This window comes from Rhizophagus irregularis, chromosome 4, assembly GCF_026210795.1.
Source record: "Rhizophagus irregularis chromosome 4, complete sequence".
In the NCBI taxonomy this organism is placed as follows: domain Eukaryota; kingdom Fungi; phylum Glomeromycota; class Glomeromycetes; order Glomerales; family Glomeraceae; genus Rhizophagus; species Rhizophagus irregularis.
In genome coordinates, this window is record NC_089432.1 from 5,000,128 (window position 1) to 5,025,295 (window position 25,168).

General features: G+C 29.0%; 8 protein-coding genes across 8 annotated transcripts; 2 read left to right on the plus strand and 6 right to left on the minus strand.

Moving 5' to 3' along the window:
* Positions 1–3,939: 3,939 nt before the first annotated feature.
* OCT59_024381 (uncharacterized protein) lies at positions 3,940–4,665 on the plus strand (the record flags this gene model as incomplete). The annotated part of the gene is made up of 2 exons (XM_066135397.1): positions 3,940–4,219; positions 4,502–4,665. 2 exons carry the CDS (start codon positions 3,940–3,942, stop codon positions 4,663–4,665), a joined length of 444 nt encoding a protein of 147 aa, XP_065991423.1.
* A 2,227-nt stretch (positions 4,666–6,892) lies between these two features.
* Positions 6,893–7,603, minus strand: OCT59_024382 (uncharacterized protein; the record flags this gene model as incomplete). The annotated part of the gene is made up of 1 exon (XM_025327187.1): positions 6,893–7,603. The coding sequence occupies one exon, from the start codon at positions 7,601–7,603 to the stop codon at positions 6,893–6,895; it is 711 nt and encodes a 236-aa protein (XP_025172571.1).
* Positions 7,604–7,674: 71 nt separating this feature from the next.
* On the minus strand, positions 7,675–8,082 carry OCT59_024383 (uncharacterized protein; the record flags this gene model as incomplete). The annotated part of the gene is made up of 1 exon (XM_025329326.2): positions 7,675–8,082. One exon carries the CDS (start codon positions 8,080–8,082, stop codon positions 7,675–7,677), a length of 408 nt encoding a protein of 135 aa, XP_025172570.1.
* A 394-nt stretch (positions 8,083–8,476) lies between these two features.
* OCT59_024384 (uncharacterized protein) lies at positions 8,477–8,743 on the minus strand (the record flags this gene model as incomplete). Its single annotated transcript, XM_066135398.1, has 1 exon — positions 8,477–8,743. The coding sequence occupies one exon, from the start codon at positions 8,741–8,743 to the stop codon at positions 8,477–8,479; it is 267 nt and encodes an 88-aa protein (XP_065991424.1).
* A 2,448-nt stretch (positions 8,744–11,191) lies between these two features.
* On the minus strand, positions 11,192–13,045 carry OCT59_024385 (uncharacterized protein; the record flags this gene model as incomplete). The annotated part of the gene is made up of 4 exons (XM_025327186.1): positions 11,192–11,531; positions 11,634–11,892; positions 12,260–12,431; positions 12,695–13,045. 4 exons carry the CDS (start codon positions 13,043–13,045, stop codon positions 11,192–11,194), a joined length of 1,122 nt encoding a protein of 373 aa, XP_025172569.1.
* A 1,820-nt stretch (positions 13,046–14,865) lies between these two features.
* Positions 14,866–17,130, minus strand: OCT59_024386 (uncharacterized protein; the record flags this gene model as incomplete). Its single annotated transcript, XM_066135399.1, has 3 exons — positions 14,866–16,291; positions 16,386–16,840; positions 16,909–17,130. 3 exons carry the CDS (start codon positions 17,128–17,130, stop codon positions 14,866–14,868), a joined length of 2,103 nt encoding a protein of 700 aa, XP_065991425.1.
* A 138-nt stretch (positions 17,131–17,268) lies between these two features.
* On the minus strand, positions 17,269–19,800 carry OCT59_024387 (uncharacterized protein; the record flags this gene model as incomplete). The annotated part of the gene is made up of 6 exons (XM_066135400.1): positions 17,269–18,038; positions 18,189–18,355; positions 18,419–18,602; positions 18,830–18,937; positions 19,013–19,715; positions 19,798–19,800. The coding sequence occupies 6 exons, from the start codon at positions 19,798–19,800 to the stop codon at positions 17,269–17,271; spliced, it is 1,935 nt and encodes a 644-aa protein (XP_065991426.1).
* A 2,307-nt stretch (positions 19,801–22,107) lies between these two features.
* OCT59_024388 (uncharacterized protein) lies at positions 22,108–24,558 on the plus strand (the record flags this gene model as incomplete). The annotated part of the gene is made up of 5 exons (XM_066135401.1): positions 22,108–22,353; positions 22,442–22,514; positions 22,606–22,784; positions 22,858–23,206; positions 23,282–24,558. 5 exons carry the CDS (start codon positions 22,108–22,110, stop codon positions 24,424–24,426), a joined length of 1,992 nt encoding a protein of 663 aa, XP_065991427.1. The 3' UTR covers positions 24,427–24,558.
* Between the last annotated feature and the right edge of the window lie 610 nt (positions 24,559–25,168).

The following is a 25,168-nucleotide window of genomic DNA, read 5'->3' on the forward strand; positions in this document are numbered from 1 at the left end:
TAACCATCATTTAAAAGTAAAAAACCAAAGGGAAAAACATAATTATGACCTTCGACAGCAATCTAACCATAATAAACACAGAACAGATCAGGCGCAGATACATCACGGGGTTCCATGTTACACAATTCAATTATTTATATTTTAGTTATCATGTCATTTATTGCGGTACTGCGGTTAATAGAGATTGTGTGACAATAACTAGAGAAAATACTTATAATGGGGTTATTTCCGTTATTCCGTTAACGTGCTCAATAAAACTTTACAGCTTTTTTACTATTTTATTTTTGCATTTTTTAAACTTTTTCTGTCAATATAATGATTCAGTATGTCTGATAATACTAAAAAGGTGCAAAATACCGAAAATACAAATGAATGGATTAATTGGATTGAAGAAGCTGTTGAGGTAAAGAACATTTAAATTTTTATGAATAACCAATTTACTAACATTCAAGAAATTAGTGCTGGTGGTTTCTGGAAAGTGTACCGTGCAAATTGGAAAAATACAGTAAAACAATTAGTGTTAATCACGTCATCATGAAAGAAATTGTTTGTGAGATAATTTATTATATATAATACAATTTTTTTTTTGACAATGTTTTTATTAGCCTATATTATATTTATTAATTAACGTAAAGTTGATTTTTATAATAATATTATTCGTTGCCATGGAATAATAAAATTTGAATCAGGTATTACCGTAGTATAATACTTTAATAAATAATATATTTCAAATTTATTCATTTCAATAATTATTTCTTTTTTTTTTAGAAAATCAAATTAGTTATAATTATATGATGGTAGTGGAATACTCTGACGGCGATAGTCTTCGAAATTATTTAAAGGAAAATTTTAATAAACTTACCTGGGACGATAATACCTTATGGCGTACCAGTTGGCTTGCGCTGTATCATGTTTACATAATGAGAAGATTATCCATCGTGATTTGGTAATTATTATTTTAATCGTTGTTGGAAATTCAATGCTTTCATTTACTCATTTAGTATATACTCTTTAATAGCACTCCGGCAATATATTAGTCCATACAAATTGGCGGATCAAAAAGAATCGGAGCATCATCCAACTTTCAATCTAAATTATTTGGGATGACCTTTATGTTGATCCGGAAAATTTTAGCAGGAAAAGAAATAATAATGACCAAAGTATTCATTAAATGAAAAAAGTGATGTTTACAGTGTTGGAGTATTATTATGGGAAATATCTAGTGGTCAACCAGGACCCAGAAATATATATATAGGGGTCAGGTGGCGAAAAATTTTTTTACTATGAGCTGTACGCAGAGACTTTTTATATGAGTAGTACGCATAATTGACACCTGATATTGAAAATCCTGCAAAAATACGCAAATAAAATTTCAGACATTAAGTTATTAATTATTTTATCATGGCTTCTCTATTATTTATAAAACCAAATACTAATGTGAAAAAATAGAATTTACCATTTTTTCAATAATATTTTTCTAAAATTTCACTTTTAACCATTAGAAATTTCTTTCAATTAATACTAAATATTACAATGCAGTTAATTAAATAAGTACGTACAATAAAAATATTTTATATATAAGATTAGCCAAATTTAGGCCAAAAATACGCAAACTAATTTTTTACATATAAAAATTTTGATAAAAAATACGCAATCTTGATGACCTAACTATAGATGAAAAATTCTAAAATTGTACGCAAATCAAAACTTTACTCCGTCTAATTCCACTATGATGGCGACGCATCTGTGTACCCTACCCCTGTATATATATTTCTGGGTCCTGGTCAACCTTCTTTTTATGCTAAAGGTGAACATTATGATGTTGGTTTAATTTTGGAGATTTCGCAAGGTCTTAGAAAGACGGTTGTTCCTGATACACCCGAATATTATTAGAAATTTATAATAGTAAGTAAAATATCAAATTTAAATAATTTAAATATAACCAGAGTATTATCATAATTAATCTTAAATTATAATTTATTTGTTTAGAATGCTGGGATGGTGAACCTACGGAAAATCCTCAATTATCAAATGGGCAAGAACTTAATGAGGTTCCTTTAAGTACCAATATTTCAGAATTACAAGGAGAATTGTCTCAACTTATTCAAAATTTTAATAAAATGAATACAATAAAATTAATAATATAGCAATATCCTTAACTGAAAAAGATTTTAACTGAATAGTTGATGGAACAAATGATATAATTCTTAAATTATTAAATAAAGGAATTAAATTTAAATTAGCAAAGGAACAAGTCATTAAATATTTTAGTAATTATACTGTATGTAATTATTTATTATTTGAATACTAAAAATATAAAAGCTTGCATAATTTTGTTTTTACAATAATACCCAAAACCTTAAAGATAAACATTGATTTTTTCACATAGTAGTAATATACCATTATTATCAAATACTATAACGATAATATATAAATCTTTCCATTTTCTGCTTGTACTAAGTCTAATGTTTAAAATCTACTAAGTATACCTATCCTATCCATTACCTACTTAATTAAAACCAAGCAATCTGATTGCTGAGTATATCTTTACTGAGTCCGGTCTGATGATCTTTCTGAGTCCAGGCATGTAAATTTTTAGCACAGTCATGTGAATTTTGATGCAGACCGAATTTAAACTTTGATAAACTTCGCTACCATCGGATGAATTACAGCTGTTTTCATAAGACCTGGGACAAACCAAATTTTTGAACCCGATCTGCCAATCTGCTGATCCGGTATTTTTAGCTGGGCACGTGATCCTGATTTGATAGTTTGGTTTGTAAAATAAATAACTGAACCAGATCGGTAAAAAAAAAACTCTTTCCCACAAAAATCTGGAACAAAATTTCATGAAGTTGGACGTTTTATTTTTATTACAAAAAACTTTTTTTCCATTTATTTTTCTAACCCTTTTCTTGGAAAGAGTATTAAGATATACTTTATTTACTTTTAAAAGATACACCCAACATTTTTAAATAGTTTTTCATCATATTTTCTTCCTGTTGCTTTTCGTATAAAAAATAAGGAACAATATTAGGTTCACAACAGTATTCACAAATATCCCTTCTTTCCTTATAATATTATGGAAACCTCTCAAAAGGACTTATGTACGGAGAACACTAAACCCAAAGGACCTCAAGAAGGCTCCAAAGCTATCGTTCATTTATACCACCCTTGCAATACTTACACCTTTTCTTTTTACACTAAAAGACTCAACCTCAACCCCTATGTGGTGTTGGACACACGTGGTAGTGGCACCCTATATAATACCAAAAAAGCTAGATACTTCCTAATGGAGTTAGACAAAGATGCTGATTTCAATTAAATAAGGAAAAATTTTTTCAACATTTACACCAATGATATTGATATGACGCATGATCATCATAGGATCTTCAATTCAAGTAGTAAAAAACTCAACATATATCAATTACCTAATAGGGACATACCTCACATTCACCTTTGCTATTAATTGCCAATTTTCATTTGACATTGTTAAAAAATATTTCAAACGTTTATGCCAATTACTTTTGGACAAATTTATGTCCATAAAAAATAGATTATCTTCAACATCTTCTAAAAATAGACAGACTAAAACTTTTATCTGGTTCAGTTCCAGGTCCCATGTGATTTACCTGGGATTTTATTTTCCTTGTGGAAACAATAACTACTATGGCAATATAGATTACTGCTTCCAACCCACTGCCTTCATTATGTCACAAAACTGCTGGAAGTGTAATGCACATCTCTGCCTATCTTAACGGTCACTTTTGACGAACAGCTTGAAGAAAAATTTCCAAAAAATCCACACGTTTATAAAGATTTAACCAACAATGGAATCCCCGAGCAAAAAAAGTTCACTTAACACGCTTAGGTGTATTATATGAAGTTATCATTAAAAGATATTGTGATTACAAAGGAAAAAAAGATAAAGACCTTAAGATGGTCATAGAACCTATTACCATTCTTACCAAAAAAGGCATCCCTATGACTCAGCCTTATTATAAAGAATATAGAAACCTAACATTTGATATTGTTCGATTCTCACAGCAAATTAAACATTGGAATCATTTGAAACAAAAGACTATAAAAATGGAATGCTGTACAATATACACCAAACCATTTTTACTGAAAGAACAAACAAGGCATTGTCCAGAATCAGTCGTCTTCAAACAATTATGTCACTGTGTTGATAAAGCTCTGATACATCCATCATACAAAGGTAGAATTGACAAAGAAAAAGTTATACTATGACATACTAAGAATTGGTTACAAAGAATTAAAAAATGCAACAAATTCAAGAAAAAGCTACCACCTTTACCTACTGATTTTACGGGTGATACCCGTAAATATTACTTTGATACATACAACATTAACCTCTTCAACTACAAAGTTAGATGCTGATTTGATGTGTCTAATATTCCCCAATATAACTACGGTTATGAAAAAGCTCAACTCCTTTACAAAAATTTTTTAAACAGATGTTTTCACCCGCTTATCATAGAAAAGTCACCTCAATATGATGCAGAAAACAATATTTTTTTCATTTCAGATTACTATTGCGAAATCATCAATGATGATTCAACTTTCTTTAATAGAACTACACCACCTCTGGATTATCCTCTTCCCAATAACAGAAGACCTAAACGTCCTCTTAGAAAGAAATGAACTTAAACATTAGAATGCCTGCCCACACCTGGGCAGGATCATTGATCGTATTTATACAATAATATATACCCTTAAAATAATCACAGACCTAACATAATATATCATTTTGGATATAACAGTATTTACATACAATAGCTAGTTAATAGTTAAAAGAAAAATACGAATGACTTGACTTGAATTCCCTTTTGTTCTTTTTTTTGTTCGTCTCCTTTCATTGTCCATTTGATTTATTAGTATAGTCCTAGTTTTTCAAATAGTTTGACCAAAGGGTGAGGTCCCATAGGGGATGAAGTTCTGAATCCTATACACGTATATTAGTAGATAGACATGCAAATGAATTCTCACTTATATTTGTAGTAGTTTTGGTACTACCACTCTTGTAGTAATAAAATAAAATAAAATAAAATAAATGAACCAGATTAGTGGGTTAGTGGTAAGGATGGTCACCAGTTCTAGAAAACTGAGATCTTACTGGTCCTACACCCAAAAAAGACAGACTGGTCCATTTCATATGAGACTGTGGTCTTTCGATCCTAGGTTAATTCAGGCCAGATACATAGTGTCAGCCGGAATTACTAAATGTGACAAGCACGTGATCCCGAATAAATAGTTTAGCTACCAGGCAAAAATTTTTTTACTGGTTCTGTGATTGTAACACAAAATTTTTGTGTTACACTTACTTGTAATTCTGACTGGCACTATAAATTCAGCCTGAATTAACAGCAAGACTGATGAAAAGACTGAAAGACCACAGTCTGGTCTTAAGACTGGCAGTCCTGGAACTGAATAGAACCAGTAGGACCAATGACTATCTTTAGTTAGCAGTTGGGTTCAAAAATTTATTTTGTCCCAGTTCTTATGAAAACAGCTGTAACTGTGCTGAGTCCTGTGATTTTGATCAATCAGATCGAACTAAATTTATTTTTTTTCTTGTACATATTTAATAATTATTAGTTTAGATTTTTTTATACAATAAAATGATTAAAAACTTTAACAAAAATTAATTGCATCTTAATTTATTGAAGCAAGAAGTTCCTAGCAATTTATACTATATCCTTATTAAAACCATTATTTCATTAAATATTTAAAAGTAAAAAAATTTTTTTATAATAACTCTCATTATAAAGTGAAAGTAAAAAAAAAGTCATGTAAATCAAGCTCTATAATCAATTGGTGAATTGGATTTTAAGTGAATCACTGGATCGCAAGGTCTGATAATCTGGACCCAAATTTACATGACTGTGCTAAAAAATAAATGTAATCTAGTAAATGTGTTTTCATATTATCAAAGCTAGTATTAGATCAAGTTTATTTATTTATTTATTTTATTACTAAAAGAGTAGTAGAACCAGACTATTACAAATAAAAGAAAAAAGAATTCGAAAAAAAACTTAAACCTAATATGTGTATATAGAACTTTGTTCTTCATCCCCTACGGGACCTCACTCTTTGATCTGTACTATTTGATAAAGTAGGACTATGCTAATTAATCAAATGGAAACCATAAAAAAACCATCCAAAAAACTAGCTACTATTTACAAAAAAGAAAAATTAAAAGGGCAAGTATATGTAGTCTAACTCTATCCTACAGCAATCAAAATTAATAAAAAATTAAGATCCGTATTTTCCTTTCAACTAAGGTTACCACCTGTGAATACTGTAAGAGGTGAAGTGGTTTACACTATTTTAAGTTGTGTTATTCGTATGATAACGTAATACGTATACTTTTTGTCAAAATGACAAAATACTAATTAAATTTATTTTGACAGACGTAATGTATTTTGATAGATGTAATTAATTCATAGTAATTTTATAATAAATAGTGAATTGGTCCATTCACCAAAATATAATGTAATTAATTAGCGGAGAAGTATAGTAATATGAACTAAAATGTAGACTAAACTACTAGATAAGGGTATCGTACTCCTGATATAAGAATACTAATATATATAATATATAAATTTTAATCATGCTTAAAACCTGAAGATCCAATTGCCAGGGAGTCAATATCTGTAACTGGTGTGAGACAGAGTCATTTCATTTTGTAATTCTGAAATGAGAAATAATGATTCTTATTGTGAACATCGTCATGTTTATTAGGTTGATATTCAATAGCTGCTGTATCATCAGATACTATGGCGAATGTGTGGGTAGGATATTTCATAGTTCTTTGAGTTCGAAGATTATTTTTCTTGAGAAAATTGGTGAGTTTTTTATCTAAGGAAGCTCAACTTAGGCCTTGTTGATGTCTATTGTCTCTGTTTACCAAGTAATTAGGTATATAACTATGAAAACTTTCTGATGCATGCGTTAGAGATGCGATGTTATTAACATGAGCATTATAATGCTTTGGAGTCATTCCATGATATGTTGCTTCTGCTTCCAACTTTAGTCTGTTGATTCTATGTTGTTGACTTTTTTCTACAATATGTGACGGTACATAAATTCCCATAATGTCAAAACGGTATATTGGAGTTCTTGTGATATATTTGCCTCTTGTATTATAGCGTGAAGTCTTATCTTCAGATGGATAAAAAGATTCATCAACATTGTACATATAAGTAAACCACTCACAAGATTCAGGAACCACATAACGATCGTTCACATAAATCAGATCTTTTGGTATAATATCATGGTATTTTGTAGGTATGAATACATCCAGAATCGGGTTGTAATCAACAGGTGGTACTGAAGGACTAAAAAGCATTGACGCTTGATTGAGTTTCATCATGATTTGTTTCTTATAATTTGAATCTATCACAAAATAAGGAACCAAAAATGGATAATCGTCAGCGTTCAGAATCAAATGAGATTGTTTGTACAATAAATATCGAATGAGTACTTTGACATATTGAGATTTCAAGAATAAAAAATGATATTTGCACACCATCGCCAAATAATCCTGATTTTTAGCCTTACGATTGAATGGTAATCGCATTTTATTAAATACACGACGGCAAGTGCATTTAAAACATATATTTTGCTGTTTTTGCGTCCGTAAATTATGATTTAAGGTGTATTGGAAGTTGGACAAAGTTTTTTGATACATATGTCTATTGCCCAGTTTCGTGATAAAAGAGAATCTCTAGCATGAATATTACTATTATAGGAAATACCCAGTTGTCTAGAGGTAATACGTTTTAATTTATCATCAAGCCATCTGTAATATAATAAATTTGCATAAGAGGCCTTGTTATTAACGAAATCTGTTGGTACATGTTCCGATTTCTGTTCATTTTTAGGTTTGATATTCTGGAAACATTGTGTTTTTGCAAAAATATGTTGATAAGTGACGCATGCGCTTCTATATTGTGATATGACAAACGGAGTAGAAACATCACACTGTATATCTTTGTGAAAATGTTTAGAGTTATTGATATGAGGGCAAGAATTGAATATGCCAAATAAAAGTGACATTTCTTATAAGTGAAATTAAAAAAAGATTTTGTAGAATAATTTCTATTGGTTGTACTAGAAGTACGTGAGCTTATTATTTTAATTCTATCCAATAATTTGTTACGTAAGAAATTAAAATATTTATCTTGTATATGACGAGGAATAACTCTTTGTGAAGAAAAAAAATGCGTAAGCATACAGCTAATTTGATATTTGTGGCTGGAAAATGAACTTGTGTTGATATAATAAATCAGTTTAGTCTTCATATGATAATCATTTGTGTGTATCTTCAAATGAATTTCATTGGCGTTTTGATTCTGATGATTAGCAAGCTCAAAAAAGAAACTCCTAGATCGGCGGATTTCATAAATCTTGTTATAACCAGATTGGTTTGGCGTAGTCACGTGAAATTTTTTCAGGGAGACCAAGAGAGTATTTTTTTCTGGTCCTTAGGTAATTTTTTTGAAAAAAAATTATTATTTTGTTGAATAGAGTTATTATTAACTGGAAAATAATCATCAATATCCAGGGCAAAAATATCCTTTGTTGTGAGAACATTTGACATGTCGTCTTCAGGTGGGTGGTATTGATAGTCATCTACTGACGGTGAAGGTTCACCTAGTTGAATAAAAGAGTGTGAATAACTAGACCAGTCTATTTTGACATAATTTGAAGAAGTCATATTCCTTTAGGTATGGAAATAATAAGAACAGAAAAACCTCGTATTGCGACCAGCGGCGCCCAGTTGGGCCTCCTCCCCTTTGAAGTTTTCTTAGAAAACTATAAAAATGAACACAACGCTATATTACTGCAAAAAATTATCAAAAATAAAAAAGGGAAAGAGTTTTTTTTTTTCCTATTAGTATTAAATCAAATTAACGTTGTGACACGCCCCATAGGATATTAAAATAAAATATCATATGTTGCCACCGACGTGTTAAGTTCGAATAATATCTATGCTTGGTTTAAGAATAAAATTAGTTACAAAACATTAATAAACCATTAATTAAAAATAATTAATGTGGCACTTTTTGCTCATAAGAAAAAGGCTAAAAGAATGTGTTAGTTTATTATTAAGGACGAACTAAAATTTTTATTTTCCAAAAATTGAACTGCGGAATTTCCTATCGAAATCCACTTGTATTTATACATTTTTAAGAAAAATATTTCTCATATTTTCTATCTTTTCTAATAAAATTTGAAGATCTATTATCATATGTCTATCTCGTTACACTAAACTAAACTATAAATATAATTTTATCGGCTAATTATTTACCCATCGGTTAATTATTTATCCTTCGGCTAATTATTTATCCTTATTCTATTTTATTGTATTTTTCAATTATTACAACGTCTATGAAATTGTAACTGTTACGCAAAATCTTGCTCACATGATTTCTGATGTCATATGACTATCTGATATACAGTACATTTGTGTATATGTCGATTTCTGATTATATTGATATACAACTGCAGATTTTTTTTTTTTTTTAAATAGTAATGCACTTTATTAAGATATTTAGGATTTAAAATAAATCCATAACTGTATACAAAAGCACTTAGAGCAAAAAAAGTTCGAGACCTTCTAAATCCTATAACTGAGTTAACCTATCTAAAATTCTAATATAAAATCTAAACTAATACATTGTGTTCGATTCTATAATTATTTTGTTTAATTACGTTACTATTCTAAAGTTTATATGATGTTTTTGGATTTTTTGCTATTTTCTATGTAAAGCTCCGAACGGTTCCGGTTTGAACCGGGAACCGATCCGGAACCGGCAAAAAATTCGGTTCGGTTCTCGGTTCTGTTTTGGACTTGGAACCGTCCGGTTCGGTTCGGTTCTATCCGAAATTAAGAAAAAATGCGAAAAAACGAATATACGACTATCCAGTGATCGTACAAGGACGAGCCATAGCTCGTTGGAATCCTCTCATCGAGACGCGTCGAATGGTGGTAAAATCAAGTCTCTAGCATCGATAGATCACGAGATAGCACATGGTGAGTGTTTCTTAAAAAATTTGCATTAGAAAACGATCCATTGATGCTAGAGACATGAATTTACCACCATTCGACGCATCTCGACGTGACGAATCTAATGAGCTATAATTCGTCCTTTTACAATCACTGGATGGTCGTGTATTCGTTTTTTCGCATTTTTTTTTAAATTTTCGAATGTCAAAAATTAAAATTCTGATACAAGCGATTAAACGCCATCTATTGATCACACAAAGACGAATATTAGCTCATTGGATTCGTCTCACTGAGACGAGTCGAATGGTGGTAAAATGATGTCACTAGCATCGATAGATCGTTTTCTAATGCGAATTGTTTAAGAAACACTCACCATGGGCTATCTCACGATCTATCGATGCTAGAGACTTGATTTTACCACCATTCGACTCGTGTCAGTGAGACGAATCCAATGAGCTAAAATCGTCTTTGTGTGATCAATAGATGGCGTTTAATCGCTTGTATCGGAATTTTAATTTTTGACGTTCAAAAATTTAAAAAAAAATGCGAAAAAACGAATATACGACCATCCAGTGATTGCAAAAAGACGAATTATAGCTCATTAGATTCGTCTCGTTGAGATGCGTCGAATGGTGGTAAATTCATGTCTCTAGCATCAATGGATCGTTTTCTAATACAAATTTTTTAAGAAACACTCGCCATGTTCTATCTCGTGATCTATCGATGCTAGAGACTTGATTTTACCACCATTCGACGCGTCTCGATGAGAGGATTCCAACGAGATATGGCTCGTCCTTGTACGATCTCTGGATGGTCGTGTATTCATTTTTTCGCATTTTTCTTAATTTCGGATAGAACCGAACTGAACCGGACGGTTCCGGTTCGGTTCCATTTCGGTTTTCGGTTCTACCCGAACTGCAAAAAAACCGAACCGAACCGACCCGTTCGGAGCTTTATTTCTATGTTTTGAGGCTTTAACTATTTTCTAAAATATTATTAAACTATTCGTGAAAAAAAGAAAAATACAAAACCTAAATGATGAAATAAATCATAAAAAGCATTTAAAATAAAGTTAAAAAATTTTTTTAAAAATCTTCAAAAGAAAAAAACTATACTTTTCATGGAAAATATCATAGTCATCTTGGATCAAATACTCTATTGACCTTCGATTGCTCGATCAAGTTCCAGTATTGCTTTTCCTAAAAAAAAAATTTTTAATTTATTAAAATTTTTTGGAATAATTTGTTCATTCTTTATCAGAATTTCCCTTTCTCCCTGCTTTTGCACAACACGCTTTTTGTTTTTATTAGTCTTTTCTTCATTGTCATCATCCGATATTTCCACCGCTTTCTTTTTCCCTTTATTTGATGGCAAGGTTGGCATTTTTTCCAATTCTTCAAGTCTTCCTTTAAAGGTACTGTTTAAATTATCCAATTCTTCGTGTTCTTTTAAAGTTCTTGGAATTGTTGAAATATGATCGGTTGGTGGCTTGGCGCTTCAACAAATTCATCCTTCTTTTTTTGTTGAGGAGTTTTGAATCTGTTGATTCCAAAACGTTTCTTGTATGTTCCATTTTCACCAATCAATTTATCCTGACTTTTTATCTTCAACCCATCTTTCATCCATTGTCGATTTGTAAATTGCCTTTAATAAGTCATTTTCATTGTTAAAATATATCAAAATATATTTAATTTTGTTTATTTTGATTATTTTTGAAAAATGGCCTCCGTATTTTTGATTCATTGTCTTCAAATTCTCATATTTTGGCATCCCTGGTAAATCATTAAATTTTTTATATGCTTGCCATTCATATCTTTTCTTTATGTCTGTAGGGCTCATTTTTTGCATCAAACATCCTAAAAAAAATAGTACTGATTGTTTTTTTTGATTGCTATATTGGATCCTCCTTTCATGAATTTTCATCCATTTCATTTGTTAGGCGAATTCGTGCTCAAACAGTTTTATATTTATAGTTCCATTCGACCTCTAATCTCTCTATATAGCCTACATTTTTTAAACTTTTGTATATTACCTCGTCCTTCCAATAAGCCAGAAAGTCATAAAATTTTAAGTCACGTGATCATTCGGCAAAATGTTCTTTCAAGTAATCATCGTCGGAAGTTATTTTAACTGGAATTTAAGTGATCTTCCCCTTTTTTATTTCTTGTGTAGATGATTTCTTTTTTTTGGATTTTCTGCACTGATCGTGGCTTTTTGTCTTACTTTTCTGCTTGCTTGATGCGGTAATCTTGCTCGTTGTCTCTATTTCTTCTAATTTTGTCACGTCATTTTCTAAGGATTTTATTCGTTCCTCTGCAATCTTTTTTTCCTTTTCTAAAATGTCTATCTTTTCTTTATCTTCCCTACTTTTGACTTTCAGAAGTTCTAATTCATCCTTCATTTTCGTTATATAACTACCCCAGCCACACCGGCAAAATTTTGCACACAGGGCCGCATTATGGCGTTATGCACTAACACGTGAAAATAAACAGTGACGAATAAGTTGTGATGAATAAGGTTTTACCTGCTCGAAAAAAACTAAGTCCCTCAGATAAATATAAACAGTGAAACTCGGATGGAGTGTGACGATGTGATGAATAAAAAGTGATCACGTGACTGTGCAAAAATTGCCGGTGCGACTGGGCTAGTTTTCGTTACATCTACTGCTGCGCCTTCTTTTACTGCGCCTTCTATGGAAATTCCCAGGAGTATTTTTTCTAAAATTCTTTTGATGGTTTCGCCGCCTAGTTTCATTGTAAAAACAGCGAAATCTATTAGAATATTTTCATTCATATGCATATGCCTGTCATTCCTTTCATCTCTTATTCCTATTTTTATGTTGCCTGGTGGAAATAATATATCTTCATCCAAATATTTCTTTTCATATTCTTCCAAACTTATACGCTTGTAATATGTTATACACCTTGCAAAGTCGTATATGTATTCTATCCCAAAACCTGTAAAGCCTCTATAGTATTCGTTCATGTATTGTTTGAGAGTCTCTTCCATTTTTGTTATGTAAAATATGTATTTATTATATGTTTTGCTAATAAAATTTAAAATTTTTCTTTCGTAAAAATTTGGTCCGAAAGATCGTCAGGAAGAGTTTCCACAACTGCAGATTTGTGTACATTAGATTAACTTAATAAATGATATTGGTTTTATTTACATATGTAGGAGCAGTAATCCCGCAGACCCGCACCCATAATAAAAATAGTTTACTATTTTTAGCATCACAATTTGGGGAAAGTTTACTTTATTTTTATCATTTATTAGTTGCGCGTTTTTTTCAAGTTTTTTTTATTTCTATAAGTAAAAATGTAATAATTTTATAACACATGATTTAATACTTTTATTTTCATGTTTTGATCTATTTATATTATAATATATTTTTTTCTTTATTAAATATAAAATATTACAATGAAACTAATTAAATAAAAGGTATTTTTCGTTAGAAATATTTGAAATATTTATAAAAAAATATTTTTATTAAAAAAACATAATATATTACACATAAAATATATAAAATATTCAAATGAAGAAAGAAAAAAATAAAAAAAACAAAGACTTAGAATATTTTATTTTTTTATTTTTTAACAAGAAAAAAAACAAAAAAAAACTCGGTTAACGCACATAACTTAAATAAATATTTTAAAAAGATCACGGGTGCAGGGTTACGTAGTAGTAGTGTAGTTATTTTTATCATTGTTTATATTATTCTATATTATTTATTTTCTTTATTTGTAATATTTATATTATATATGATTTTTATTAAGAGTCATTGTAGGATAATTAGCTCAATAGTTATTCACTGATAGAATATGTCATTTGTGTTCTATTAAAAAGTGGCTTATAATAAGGAAATATCACTATTGTAATCACTTAGTTACACTACGATGAAACAATAACAATCAAATAGATATGATGTCAATACTATATCCACAGATTAGATGTCATTTGATATCAGAAGAAAAAAAAGATGGAGAAATAGATATAAATATACCTTCTGCCAACTCGTTGATATAAGTCATATAGGTTATAATAAGATATATGAAGTTATATTAAGTCATATTCCCTTAAGTAATATACTTCCATCACCTTTTATCACTTTTTACTGTTTTGTTGTAAACTCATAACCTTACGTTTATTTAATAAAATCGGTAAACTTCAGTTTATTTTAACTTGTTGTTTCTGTGTATTATTATAAGATTCGTCTTATAACCGTCGTGTGCCAGTGTTCGGCAAATGACTTGAAATGAACAAATGACTCAAATGACAAGTCATTTGTCATTTGTCATTTGCAACTCAAATGACCTGTCATTTGAGTCATTTGAAAAATATTAAATATTCTGAGAATTTTTACTAATTATTTTGTTTATTTTAATTAAGAAAACAAAAATATTAAAACAAAATTGGTTTAATATATATAATCAAAAAAGTTCCAATAGTAGCTAGGGGATAGGTAAATAAACGGGGGGGCCAACTCAAGGTTACACAGGCTGATCAGTGATCGGACAGAACTGAAGCCTTATAAAACTGGTTACACAAGCGAAGCCTCGATATTAAAAATTTAGTTTTTTTAGTTTTTCTCGCCACATATACATAGAAAAGCAGCCGATCTCAAAAACTAAGACCATTTATGCTAGCTCTAAATAAACGAATTGTTTTTATCAAAATCGAACCACTGTAGCTTTGCAAGGGTTACTTTTTTTCTTGTTAATTTATAAAAACATATTGAAAAGTTATCATTTTATCGTTTCATGCTTTTATTGCGTGAATTTTGGCTTTAACAAGTACTTTATTCTGTAAATTTTGGCTTCGCTATATTACTATTCTACAAAAATTTGTCCTTTTGATATGGCTTCATTGGAGAAGGGAGTTTCTTTTTTAAGGTGATCCAAAATTAAAAATATTAAACTTTTTTTTTTCTTGTACCTTGCTTTGTCCCCAAAGGCCCAAAGTAACCACTGTAACTCACTTACTAAAAACATTTTTGAAAATTCTTCTTCAGCGCCATCCAATTTTGCCCAGATTTGAAGCTGTACTAATGCAAGAATAGGATCCTTTGGAACGTTAGATTTTTTCATCAATGTATGTGTATTTTTAGTTTTGGAGGTTTTGGATGAATTTTGAATATCATTTCGCATGGCTTTCAGGTTTTCTCTAAGACTTGAGGTGCCTTTCTCAGGAATGAGATCATTGAATTTTCGCCAAGACTTTTGCCTACTCTTCATATAGATAGAAATAATTCGTTCGTAAAGAAAATTTTTAGCGTCATCTTTTAATTCCTGTTTTTCAGGTTCATGTATAGAGAGCATTTGACTGGAAATATTAAGAAGTGCGTTAAAAGCTCCTAACAATAGTGAGTTGCACATTAAACTATTATTTATATAATGCAGAATATTGGGACCAAGTTCTTTGTGCTTTTCAAATAACAATATTATTAATGACTCCATTTTGTACATGAATTTTAAAAAATCTTGGCCTGGAACTACATTTGTCGTCTGTGATCGAACATCTTTTTCATAGACAACTTGTTCTGAGCTTAGAATCATGAGGTGAGCACGAATGATATCAAATTTGGGATGTGATCTTATTATTTTATCACTTTTTGTTAATTTATATATAACCCATCCAATGATGTAAGAAAACTTTAATGCTTCAGCTGGTTCTAAAACAAGAATTTTTTCAGGTTCCAGATAAGAATCAGCCAAAAAATGAGTGTGTATACTATTTGGTGTTGTTTTCTTACTAAAAGTGAGTTTGATTACATTTTGTAAAAGTAAGTATGCAATAAGCCTTTGAGTTGGAGAATCATTTAAATTAGTTATAGAAAGAAAGTCTTGATACCAAATCCCTGAACATTGATAATTATTAAGATAAATTTCAAGGTGAGAACTCCAACTGGCTAACCATTGAATTCCTGTTTTTTTTGGAATAGCTTCACTCGCCATTTTTTTAATAATGTCTTGCCATTTATGTAGTAATTTATCAATAGAATCCTGGTAAAGTATAGTTTCTATAAGATTACATCGTTCCTTTTGAAAGAAAGCAATTCTAACATTTTCTTGATTAACGTGTTCATCATGTGATTCTAACGGAATCTCAATTCTCCCCATAATCAAATTGTCTGCGAGAAGGTTTTTAAAGACATTACTAGAAAGAGATGATAATTGTGCCAAACGGATAAAGTGCTTCTGATCGGTAATATTTTCATCATTTTTTACTGAAATTTTTTTATCTTTTCGATAGTCTCTAATTGTTAAATAATATTTTAGATAATATTTGTATGAATAGGGACAATGGCGTACAAGTAAGGACATTTGTTAAATAAAATTATAATATATACCTTCTTTCTAATGTAGTAATGCCAGCTCTAGTACTATCAGCTTTTCCATAATTAATACTTTTTACTTCAGATGAAACTAATGCTGTCACTTGATATTTATTTAGAGCATGTCCATAAGATTTGAGAGTATGTGTTGAGGAGTCCCCACCAAGTTCACGAATATTACCAAAAAGCCCTTCAAGCATATCTTGTGAAATGCGTCTTGGTTGAATCATTGAACCTGGATACTTTTTCAAAAAATAGTTAATCATTCCAAGAAATCCATTAATAGATAAAATCAAATCAAATTGGCATTGTGATGAAATCCATTCTTTAGGATCTTTTTTTTGTTTATTACCATCTACAAACCAATTATATATTTCTTTTAAAGTATTAATACGTGGATCTTCTAAAGATTGAAAACTGATTTTACTATGCATAATTTGACGATATTTTCGTGAATATTTACTAAATTCCTATAAAAAAAGTAAATATTTTAAAAATTATAAAATTATATTAATTGTAATAATTATTTTGTACTTACTCTTGTTCCTTCTGAGATTTTTTTAAGTTCATCAATAGATGCCAATGCATCTTCAACTTCTTTTGATATAGTATGTTCTGCAAGATCAACACGCATCTTGCTCCATGAAGTTAACCATATATGACGTTTTGTAAGTTTTGTAGCTTGAGCTGTTGCATGTTTAATTGTATGATCATATACGCCTTTTATGTGCTTCCAACTAATCTCCTTTCCATTAAACATTATTTCTCTGGAATTTTTTTCATCTATATGGCTTTTTGATAAGTTATTTCTTAATTTCTTAAATACATGTGTAGGATCACTAATAAAGAACCAATCTTCTCCAGTAATAGGATTTATTGTTTTATAATTTGTTGAAAGTCATTCAATATCATGAACAGGTCGAAGAAATTCACTAATATGATGATTAAAAACTTGCCATTCTTCAATAGGTTTATTTTTTGATCCAGGAATTTCTACAGTAAATATTGATGTAATAGAATCAAAATTTGTAATTTTTCCTAAATACCATTGATTATCTTTTGGATTTTTAAATTCACAAAATTCATTAATATTCCATTCTGATTTTAAAGGTGTTTGTGGACGAATAAAAGCTCGATCAATTGTAATTTTTGTAAAACTATCCCAATCAAGCTGACGTACAGTAAACTTTGTCTTTTCAAAATTGCTATCTACAATTTCTGCTACATGATAAGATTTTTTGTCTTTTCTGAAATTAACTTCTACAAGATCACCAGATGACCACTTTGATGCATACCAATCAAACCTTTTGATATGGTTTCTATTTTCACCTGCTCCATCACAAATTGAACCAATTGTATGTATACCTATACATTCTAATTTTGCTGCAAGACTAAAAATCAATGTGTTTAAGTTATGTGCTGTCATATTATTAATGCCATAATATGATATAGGAAAAGAAAAATTATGAGTTATTGAATGCCAAACAAATTGGTGAACTTGAGTTGCAAGTTTGCGATCCTGTTTTTCAGATATAGAATTAGATAGGGAATTCTTTTCTTTTAATATTTCATGTTGACATTGTATGGCAAATTCTTGATATTCTTGCATTTCATTTTCAAAATCCAAATAGCCGACATAACAATTTTCACGTTGACTCCAAAGAAGACCTATAATTTCAAATAATTTATTTCAAAGTTAGTTATATGTATTTGTTTAAAAACAGTTAAAAATAAATAAATAACCTTTTTGAATTTTAAATTAATCATGTGAAAAAAACCCTATTCGTCCATATCCCCAAACTTTATTTGTTGTTAAACTTGCTAACATTTGATGAGCAATTTTGTCTTGCCATCCCGAACATTGTTCATTTTCATTTATGTAACTTTTAAGTGTGGAGATTGATGGTAAATGCATAATTGTTTTCATTGCATTATAAGCCGCATATCCAGATTTACTATATACAGATATAGCCCAGCGCAAAAACCTGCAATAAAGAAATATTAAATTTTTTTTTTGCAAATGAATTACCATTATTTGTTTTACTTACATTGGATGATATCTTGTTCCATTCAGCTTTTTTGCTTGAATGTGAATAAGTTCTTGAAAAATAGGATGCAAGTTTGAAATATCTACATTTTTGCTAGCAATATTTTCAGAAACAGTATGAACAACATTTGCAATTTTAGTTGACACTTGTATTTCTTCTTTTTCTATTTTTTCTTGCAATCGTTCTTTTATATTTGAGATTGTTTAATTTTCAATTTAATAATTTTTCGTTGTTCATTAACTTTTTCTGCAAGAACATCTTTAGATGCATGTATGACTTTCATAGAATTTATGCCAGCCAAATATCTTCGACGAATTTGCTGCATTGTTTTTTGTAATTTTTTACAATTCTTACACATATCATTATTATTTTCTGCCACAAGTATGCAGTCTATACGTCAGTATGCTTCACCTGGTTGACCTTGTTTTTCCAAAAAAGCAAAAGGAACGTGCTCTTTATTGCTAGTTTGTGCATTATTAATAAGCTGAGTTCCTCGAATGTATACTACATCACTAAAACCTTAAATTTCAAAATATTTGTTTAAAAAAATATATATACATATATAAAATTATATAGTAATAACTTTTAAATTACCATTAGTGTTTTGTCCATAACAAATTCTAAGAGAAAAAATATATTGTGTAAGGATTTTTATTTCGTCAAGAGATCTTTTCATTGGTTTGGCAGGAAAAGGAAGATGTGCTTCTTGTAATATTTTATCAAAAACACAAACTTCATATCCAAGTAAAACACCTTTAGCTATAATTATCATTTTCTTCTCTAATTGTCCCTCTCTTCCAAAAAAATGAAACTCAAGACCATCAGTAATTTTTTGTACTATAGTTCCCAAAAATATTCCCTCTAGAAAAATCTTTTTTTGAATTAACGAAAAAATTTCCTCAAGACTTGTATACGTAGATGTTTTCCAGTATGAAGAATAATTTGATTCACCAAGAATTGATGCAATTGATGGGCTATTAGGATTTGGTTCCAAAAAAATAGTTGCAAAAGCTGACCTATGTCCTTTAAATAATCTTAAATTTTTTAGTGCAGTTATCCATTTAGAGAAAGTATCATACTTTCGATCATTCTTAACACTGTATATATAAGCTTTTTTTTCCTTTGCGTCAAACATTATCACGCCCTCAAAGTATTTATCCAATGCCGGGAAAAAATAAACGGTTTTTCCTTTGAGATCAGGCCTGATATGCACAAGTTCTTGCAGTGTTTCTATCTTTTTTTGCTTTTTTACTGGTGGGGAATCACTGGTACCCTTAAAAGATCGTTTTTCTTGATTCTGTTAGTCATAGAAATATAAAAATATTACAATTTATTTCAAAAAAAAATAGTAACAGCGTTAGTTTCTTTTTGCAATTCACCATTTCTCCAAGTTATCTCTAATATTTGTCTAATTAAAAGGTATCTAGTTCACCGATCCAGTTTTTTTAAAGAACTAAAAGACGAACTGCAATAAAATTTATACTGGAGATAGTCACGCGTTACATCGTTTTCGGGGTGGTTTTTTTTTGAATAATCATTAATTGGTATTCGTGGCTTTTACTTAAGTAAAGTAGCGTTTTACAAAGATTATCATATAATTTTATATGTTTTTCATATGAGGCTTCAGTTCTGTCCAATCACTGATCAGCCTGTGTAACCTTGAGTTGGCCCCCCCGTTTATTTACCTATCCCTTAGATAGTAGTAAAGATTTTTTAATCACGTGATTTTGTTATTATTTTACAGGTTATTATTTGTTAATAATATTATTATAGACAGGATTATTTCACTTATAATTATTTCACTAATGATCATTTTATCCACACAGATAAAAGTTAATTGATTTTGCAATAAAATATTTAATTGTAACACATGTAGTGGATCCCATTTTTCACCATTTTTATATATAATTGTTGTCTTTATTTAATCATAAGATGGCCATAATATTTATTTATGCATATAATTATATAATAAAATTATATATAATAAATAACATATCAGATATTATCACTTTAATAATTATGGTTGTGTTATTTATTATTTTCAGATTACAGTAAAAAATAAATAATTTGGTGAAATTGATTCTGTTTGTGATTATTTCGATTACGTCCTTCCTTTTTTGTACATCACGTGATTATGAATTGTCCAATAATCTTTAAATATTTTAATGACAAATGACCAAATGACAAAGGACGCAAATGACAGTCAAATGATACCCAATCATTTGGCATTTGTCATTTCGCGAATAATTCAAATGCCAAATGCCAAATGATGGGGTGTCATTTGACCAAATGACTCCTAATCCGAAAAATGGTCAAATGACCAGGTCATTTCCGAACACTGTGACGTGTGCTATTATTAATCGTATTTTATAGTTGTTTACCTTGCCGATTCTTAATGAACAATACCGGAATACCAGGATAGGTAGTATTGAGTAAGAATCCCGTTGGTAATTTACGATATAAAACTGCTAGCTATATGACTCTTATTTACTGATATAACCGGTAACATAACTAATTATTTGAATACTGAGGATAATGAATCTTACTTAATGTTGATTCTTTTTTTTAAAAAGAATAAATGCATTTATATAATAATTCAATTAATAAAAAAATTAATAAAAAAATTCCATCATAAATCTCTTTTTTATAATTCACAATTTGTTCGTTAGATTTTTAACAAAGATTCGTTTACTAATATCTTTCACTGATGAGTTACTAGATATTTAAATTTTAATTCACATGAATTAAATAACTTTATATCATTAATAATAACCCGGAAAAATTATGTATAGTTCGAAATTTTTTTTTGAAATTTTAATACTATTACTAGGAAACGAAATTGTTATTAAGTCCGAAGTGCTGTTTAAAGTTTTATTATTGTATATCGTCACAAAGTCACGTGCTAGACGAACTTCCCGAGTCCGGTGTAGGCCGTAAAGACGTTGCCACCATAAATAAATTTTATTATTTGATAAAAATTATAACAAATCCCGAGTTTCATAATAAAATATACTATTAAAATGAAAATTTCAAGAAAGAAAATAATTCGTAAGTCTAATTTCTAAAAAATTATTAATTACTATATTTAAGAAAGAAAATAACCAATTAAACCAATGATTCCCTTTTTAAACTCCCAAAAAAAAAACCAATTAAAACAATATCTGCTTATTTCGAAATCTCATAAATTATTCGTTCCATCCGATTATGGTGTAGATCATTTCCGGTAATCACGCCACAGTTAATAACCAATAAAAATCCAAGAATAGTTAGACGTCATTACGGACGCAGTACATTTAAAATACTTCAAATTTTTATACACTTAAAAACTAAATATAACACTGCGCCAAAAACTAATAATTTTACTAGGTAATTTGGAAATTACTAGTTTAAAATAGTTAAAATTGTTAATATTTAATGAGTGACACGCTCCAGGGGATTACTCATTTATTTCCAACTCCCTATGAAAAATTAATATAATTACTGCGGTACTGCGGCTAATATAGTAGACTTGATGGTCAGAAAAATTTTTTGTTTGGTGATACCTAGCAACATTGTGCGACAAATAATCGGAAAATAAATTGCATAAAATACTTAAAATGGAATTATTTTTGTACGCAATAAATTTTACAACTTTGACCGTTCAATCTTATTGTTTTTAAAAACTATTCTGTCTATTATTATTATTTAATATGTCTGATAATAAGCAAATGCAAAATACCGAAAATACAAATGAATGGATTAATTGGATTGAAGAAGCTATTGTTAAAGAACATTTAAAATATTACGAATACAAAGAATTTAGTAACTTTCAAGAAATTGGTACCGGAGGTTTTGGAAAAGTGTATCGTGCAAAGTGGAAAAACTTAGAAAAAAGTTTTGCCTTGAAATCTTTTTTTAGTCTTAATAATATCACTATGAAAGAAATTGTTCGTGAGGTAATTTAATATTATAATTAATTTTTTTTTTTTACTCTATAATTTTTTAGTATTATTATATTTATTTTAAAAACTTGAATTTATTTAGTTAAAAATTCAACGTGAAGTTGATTTTCATGATAATATTATTCGTTGCCATGGAATAACAAAATTTGAATCGGGTATTTATATAAAGATACTTTAGTAATAAATATAATCTTTTAAGATTTTATTCACAAAATTGCATTTCAATAATGATATTTTTTTTTTTAGAAAATCATCTTAATAATAATTATATGTTGGTAATAGAATACGCTGACGGTGGCAGTCTTCGAAATTATTTAAAGGAAAATTTCGGTGAACTTACCTGGGACGATAAGTACCTTATGGCGTATCAGTTAGCTTGCGCAGTATCATGCTTGCATGATGAGAAGATTATTCATCGTGACTTGGTAATTATTATTTTAGTCATTTTTAGGTAATTCAATGTTTGTATTTATTCATTTAGCACGCACTCTTTAATAGCACTCTGGCAATATATTAGTCCATAAAAACACGATCAAATTAGCGGATTTTGGTCTATCAAAAAGAATTGGAGCATCGTCCAACTTTCAATCTAAATTATTTGGGATGGTTCCTTATGTTGATCCAAAAAGTTTTAGCAGACGAAGAAATAATAATCAAATGTTTACATTAAATGAAAAAAGTGATGTTTACAGTGTTGGCGTATTATTATGGGAAATTTCTAGTGGACAACCTCCTTTTTATGCTGAAGATGAACATTATGACGTTGGATTAATTTATGACATTTCACAAGGTCATAGAGAAACGGTTGTTCCCGACACCCCCGAAGATTATATAAAAATTTATACTAGTAAGTAAAATTAATTTAAATCTAACTAGAGCTATTATTTTAATAAATTTTAAATTATATTTTTAATTGTTTTAGAATGTTGGGACGGTGAGCCTGATAATCGACCTACTATTTATCAAGTAGTTGATTGGTTAAAAGCAAAGATTACAAAAACAGATATAATAACGGAAAATCCTCAATTATCAGATGAACAAGAACTTAATGAGGTTCCTTTAAGCACCAATAATTCAGAATCACAAGGAGATTTATCTCAACTTATCCAAAATTTTAATAAAATGAATACAAAAGAAATTGATAATATAGTAGTATCAAGTGAGCAAGAGATACTTTTAAATGAAAAGGATTTAAAGGATTTTAACAGAAAAGATTTTAGCATTATAGTTGATGAAATAAATGATTTAATTTATAAATTATGTAATAAAGGAATTGAATGGAAATTAGTAAGAGAGCAAGTTATTGAATATTTTAATAATTATAATACAAATTCACAAGAAATTAATAATTGGTTATTAAATAATCAAAATAATTCAAATTCCATTTTTTTACTTGGATATTTTAATTTTTATGTAATTGAGACAAGCCGAAATTATGAGAAAGCATTTAAATTATTTATTAATTCATCAGAAAAAAATCATATATTAGCACAATCTTTTGTTGGTGGATGTTATCAATATGGAAATGGAACTAAAAAAAATGAAAAGTTAGCTTTTAAATATTTTGAAAAATTAGCTAATAAAAATTTCACACATGGACAACTTAAAATTAGTTATTGTTATGAAAATGGAATAGGTATTGAAAAAGATTTAAAAAAGGCTTTTTATTGGTATGAAAAAGCCGCAAATAATGGAAATATATTAGCTAAGCATAATCTTGGTCTTTGTTATAAAAATGGAAAAGGGGTTGAAAAAGATTATAACAAAGCTTTTGAATTGTTTAAACAATCAGCTGATGGAGGATATTTAGGTGGAATAACAATGTTAGGAAATTGTTGTTTTTATGGTATTGGAACTAAAATTGACAAGCAAAAAGCATTTGAACTATGTCAAAAATCAGCGAATTTAGGACAAATGGTAGGACAATCTAATCTTGCTTTGATGTATGAAAGTGGAAATGGAATTATAAAGGACATGGATAAAGCGATTTATTGGTATGAAAAATCTGCCAAACAAGGTTATCAGGATGCACAAAATAGATTAGAAATACTTCAAAAAAATAAATAATTTATAATAAATTCTTTCTTATTAAATCGTAAAATGTAAATCAATTAAATCAATTAAATTTGCTAAATTATTTTTTTTTATTTTATAGAATAGTGTATACTAAGATATAATAAATAAAATCTTATCAATATTTATAATCATCCTTAAGTAATTACAAGTATTTTTTTTTATCAAGTTAATATGTATATTTTTCTTATAAATTAAAATGTCGTTCTAGGATTTACAAAACTCATGAGGGTTTAATTCATTTTTCCGAAAATTTAATTGTTAAAATTATTGATGCTTATTTTTTGGCACTATTTTTTGAAATGATCTCATATATGAAAGAAAATACAATGAAGTATGATGGTAATTAAGGAAGTGCTTTTTATATTATATAAAGCAAAAAAAAAAATTAATAATTTAGATCTTTTATGTAAAAGAAATATTTTTATAAAATATAAAAATACTTGTATTATAAATCACTTATATTACTGTACGATATTGATTGTTAAGCATTTGTCAACCATATGATGGTAAACTTAAAATCAATGAATACCTGCTTAAACTACATCAATCTAAATTTCTCATGATGTTTAAAATAAGAAGCAGAATGATGGCAGTATTGCGATTTTGATGTTTCATTTAATTGTTAATAAGTCGAATAAAAGAAATACCCGGTTTGTTAGTCTTTAAAAAGGTAACAATAAGTATTTGAGAAATGAAAATGTCACAATGAATCCAGGGTATAGGACTAAACGAT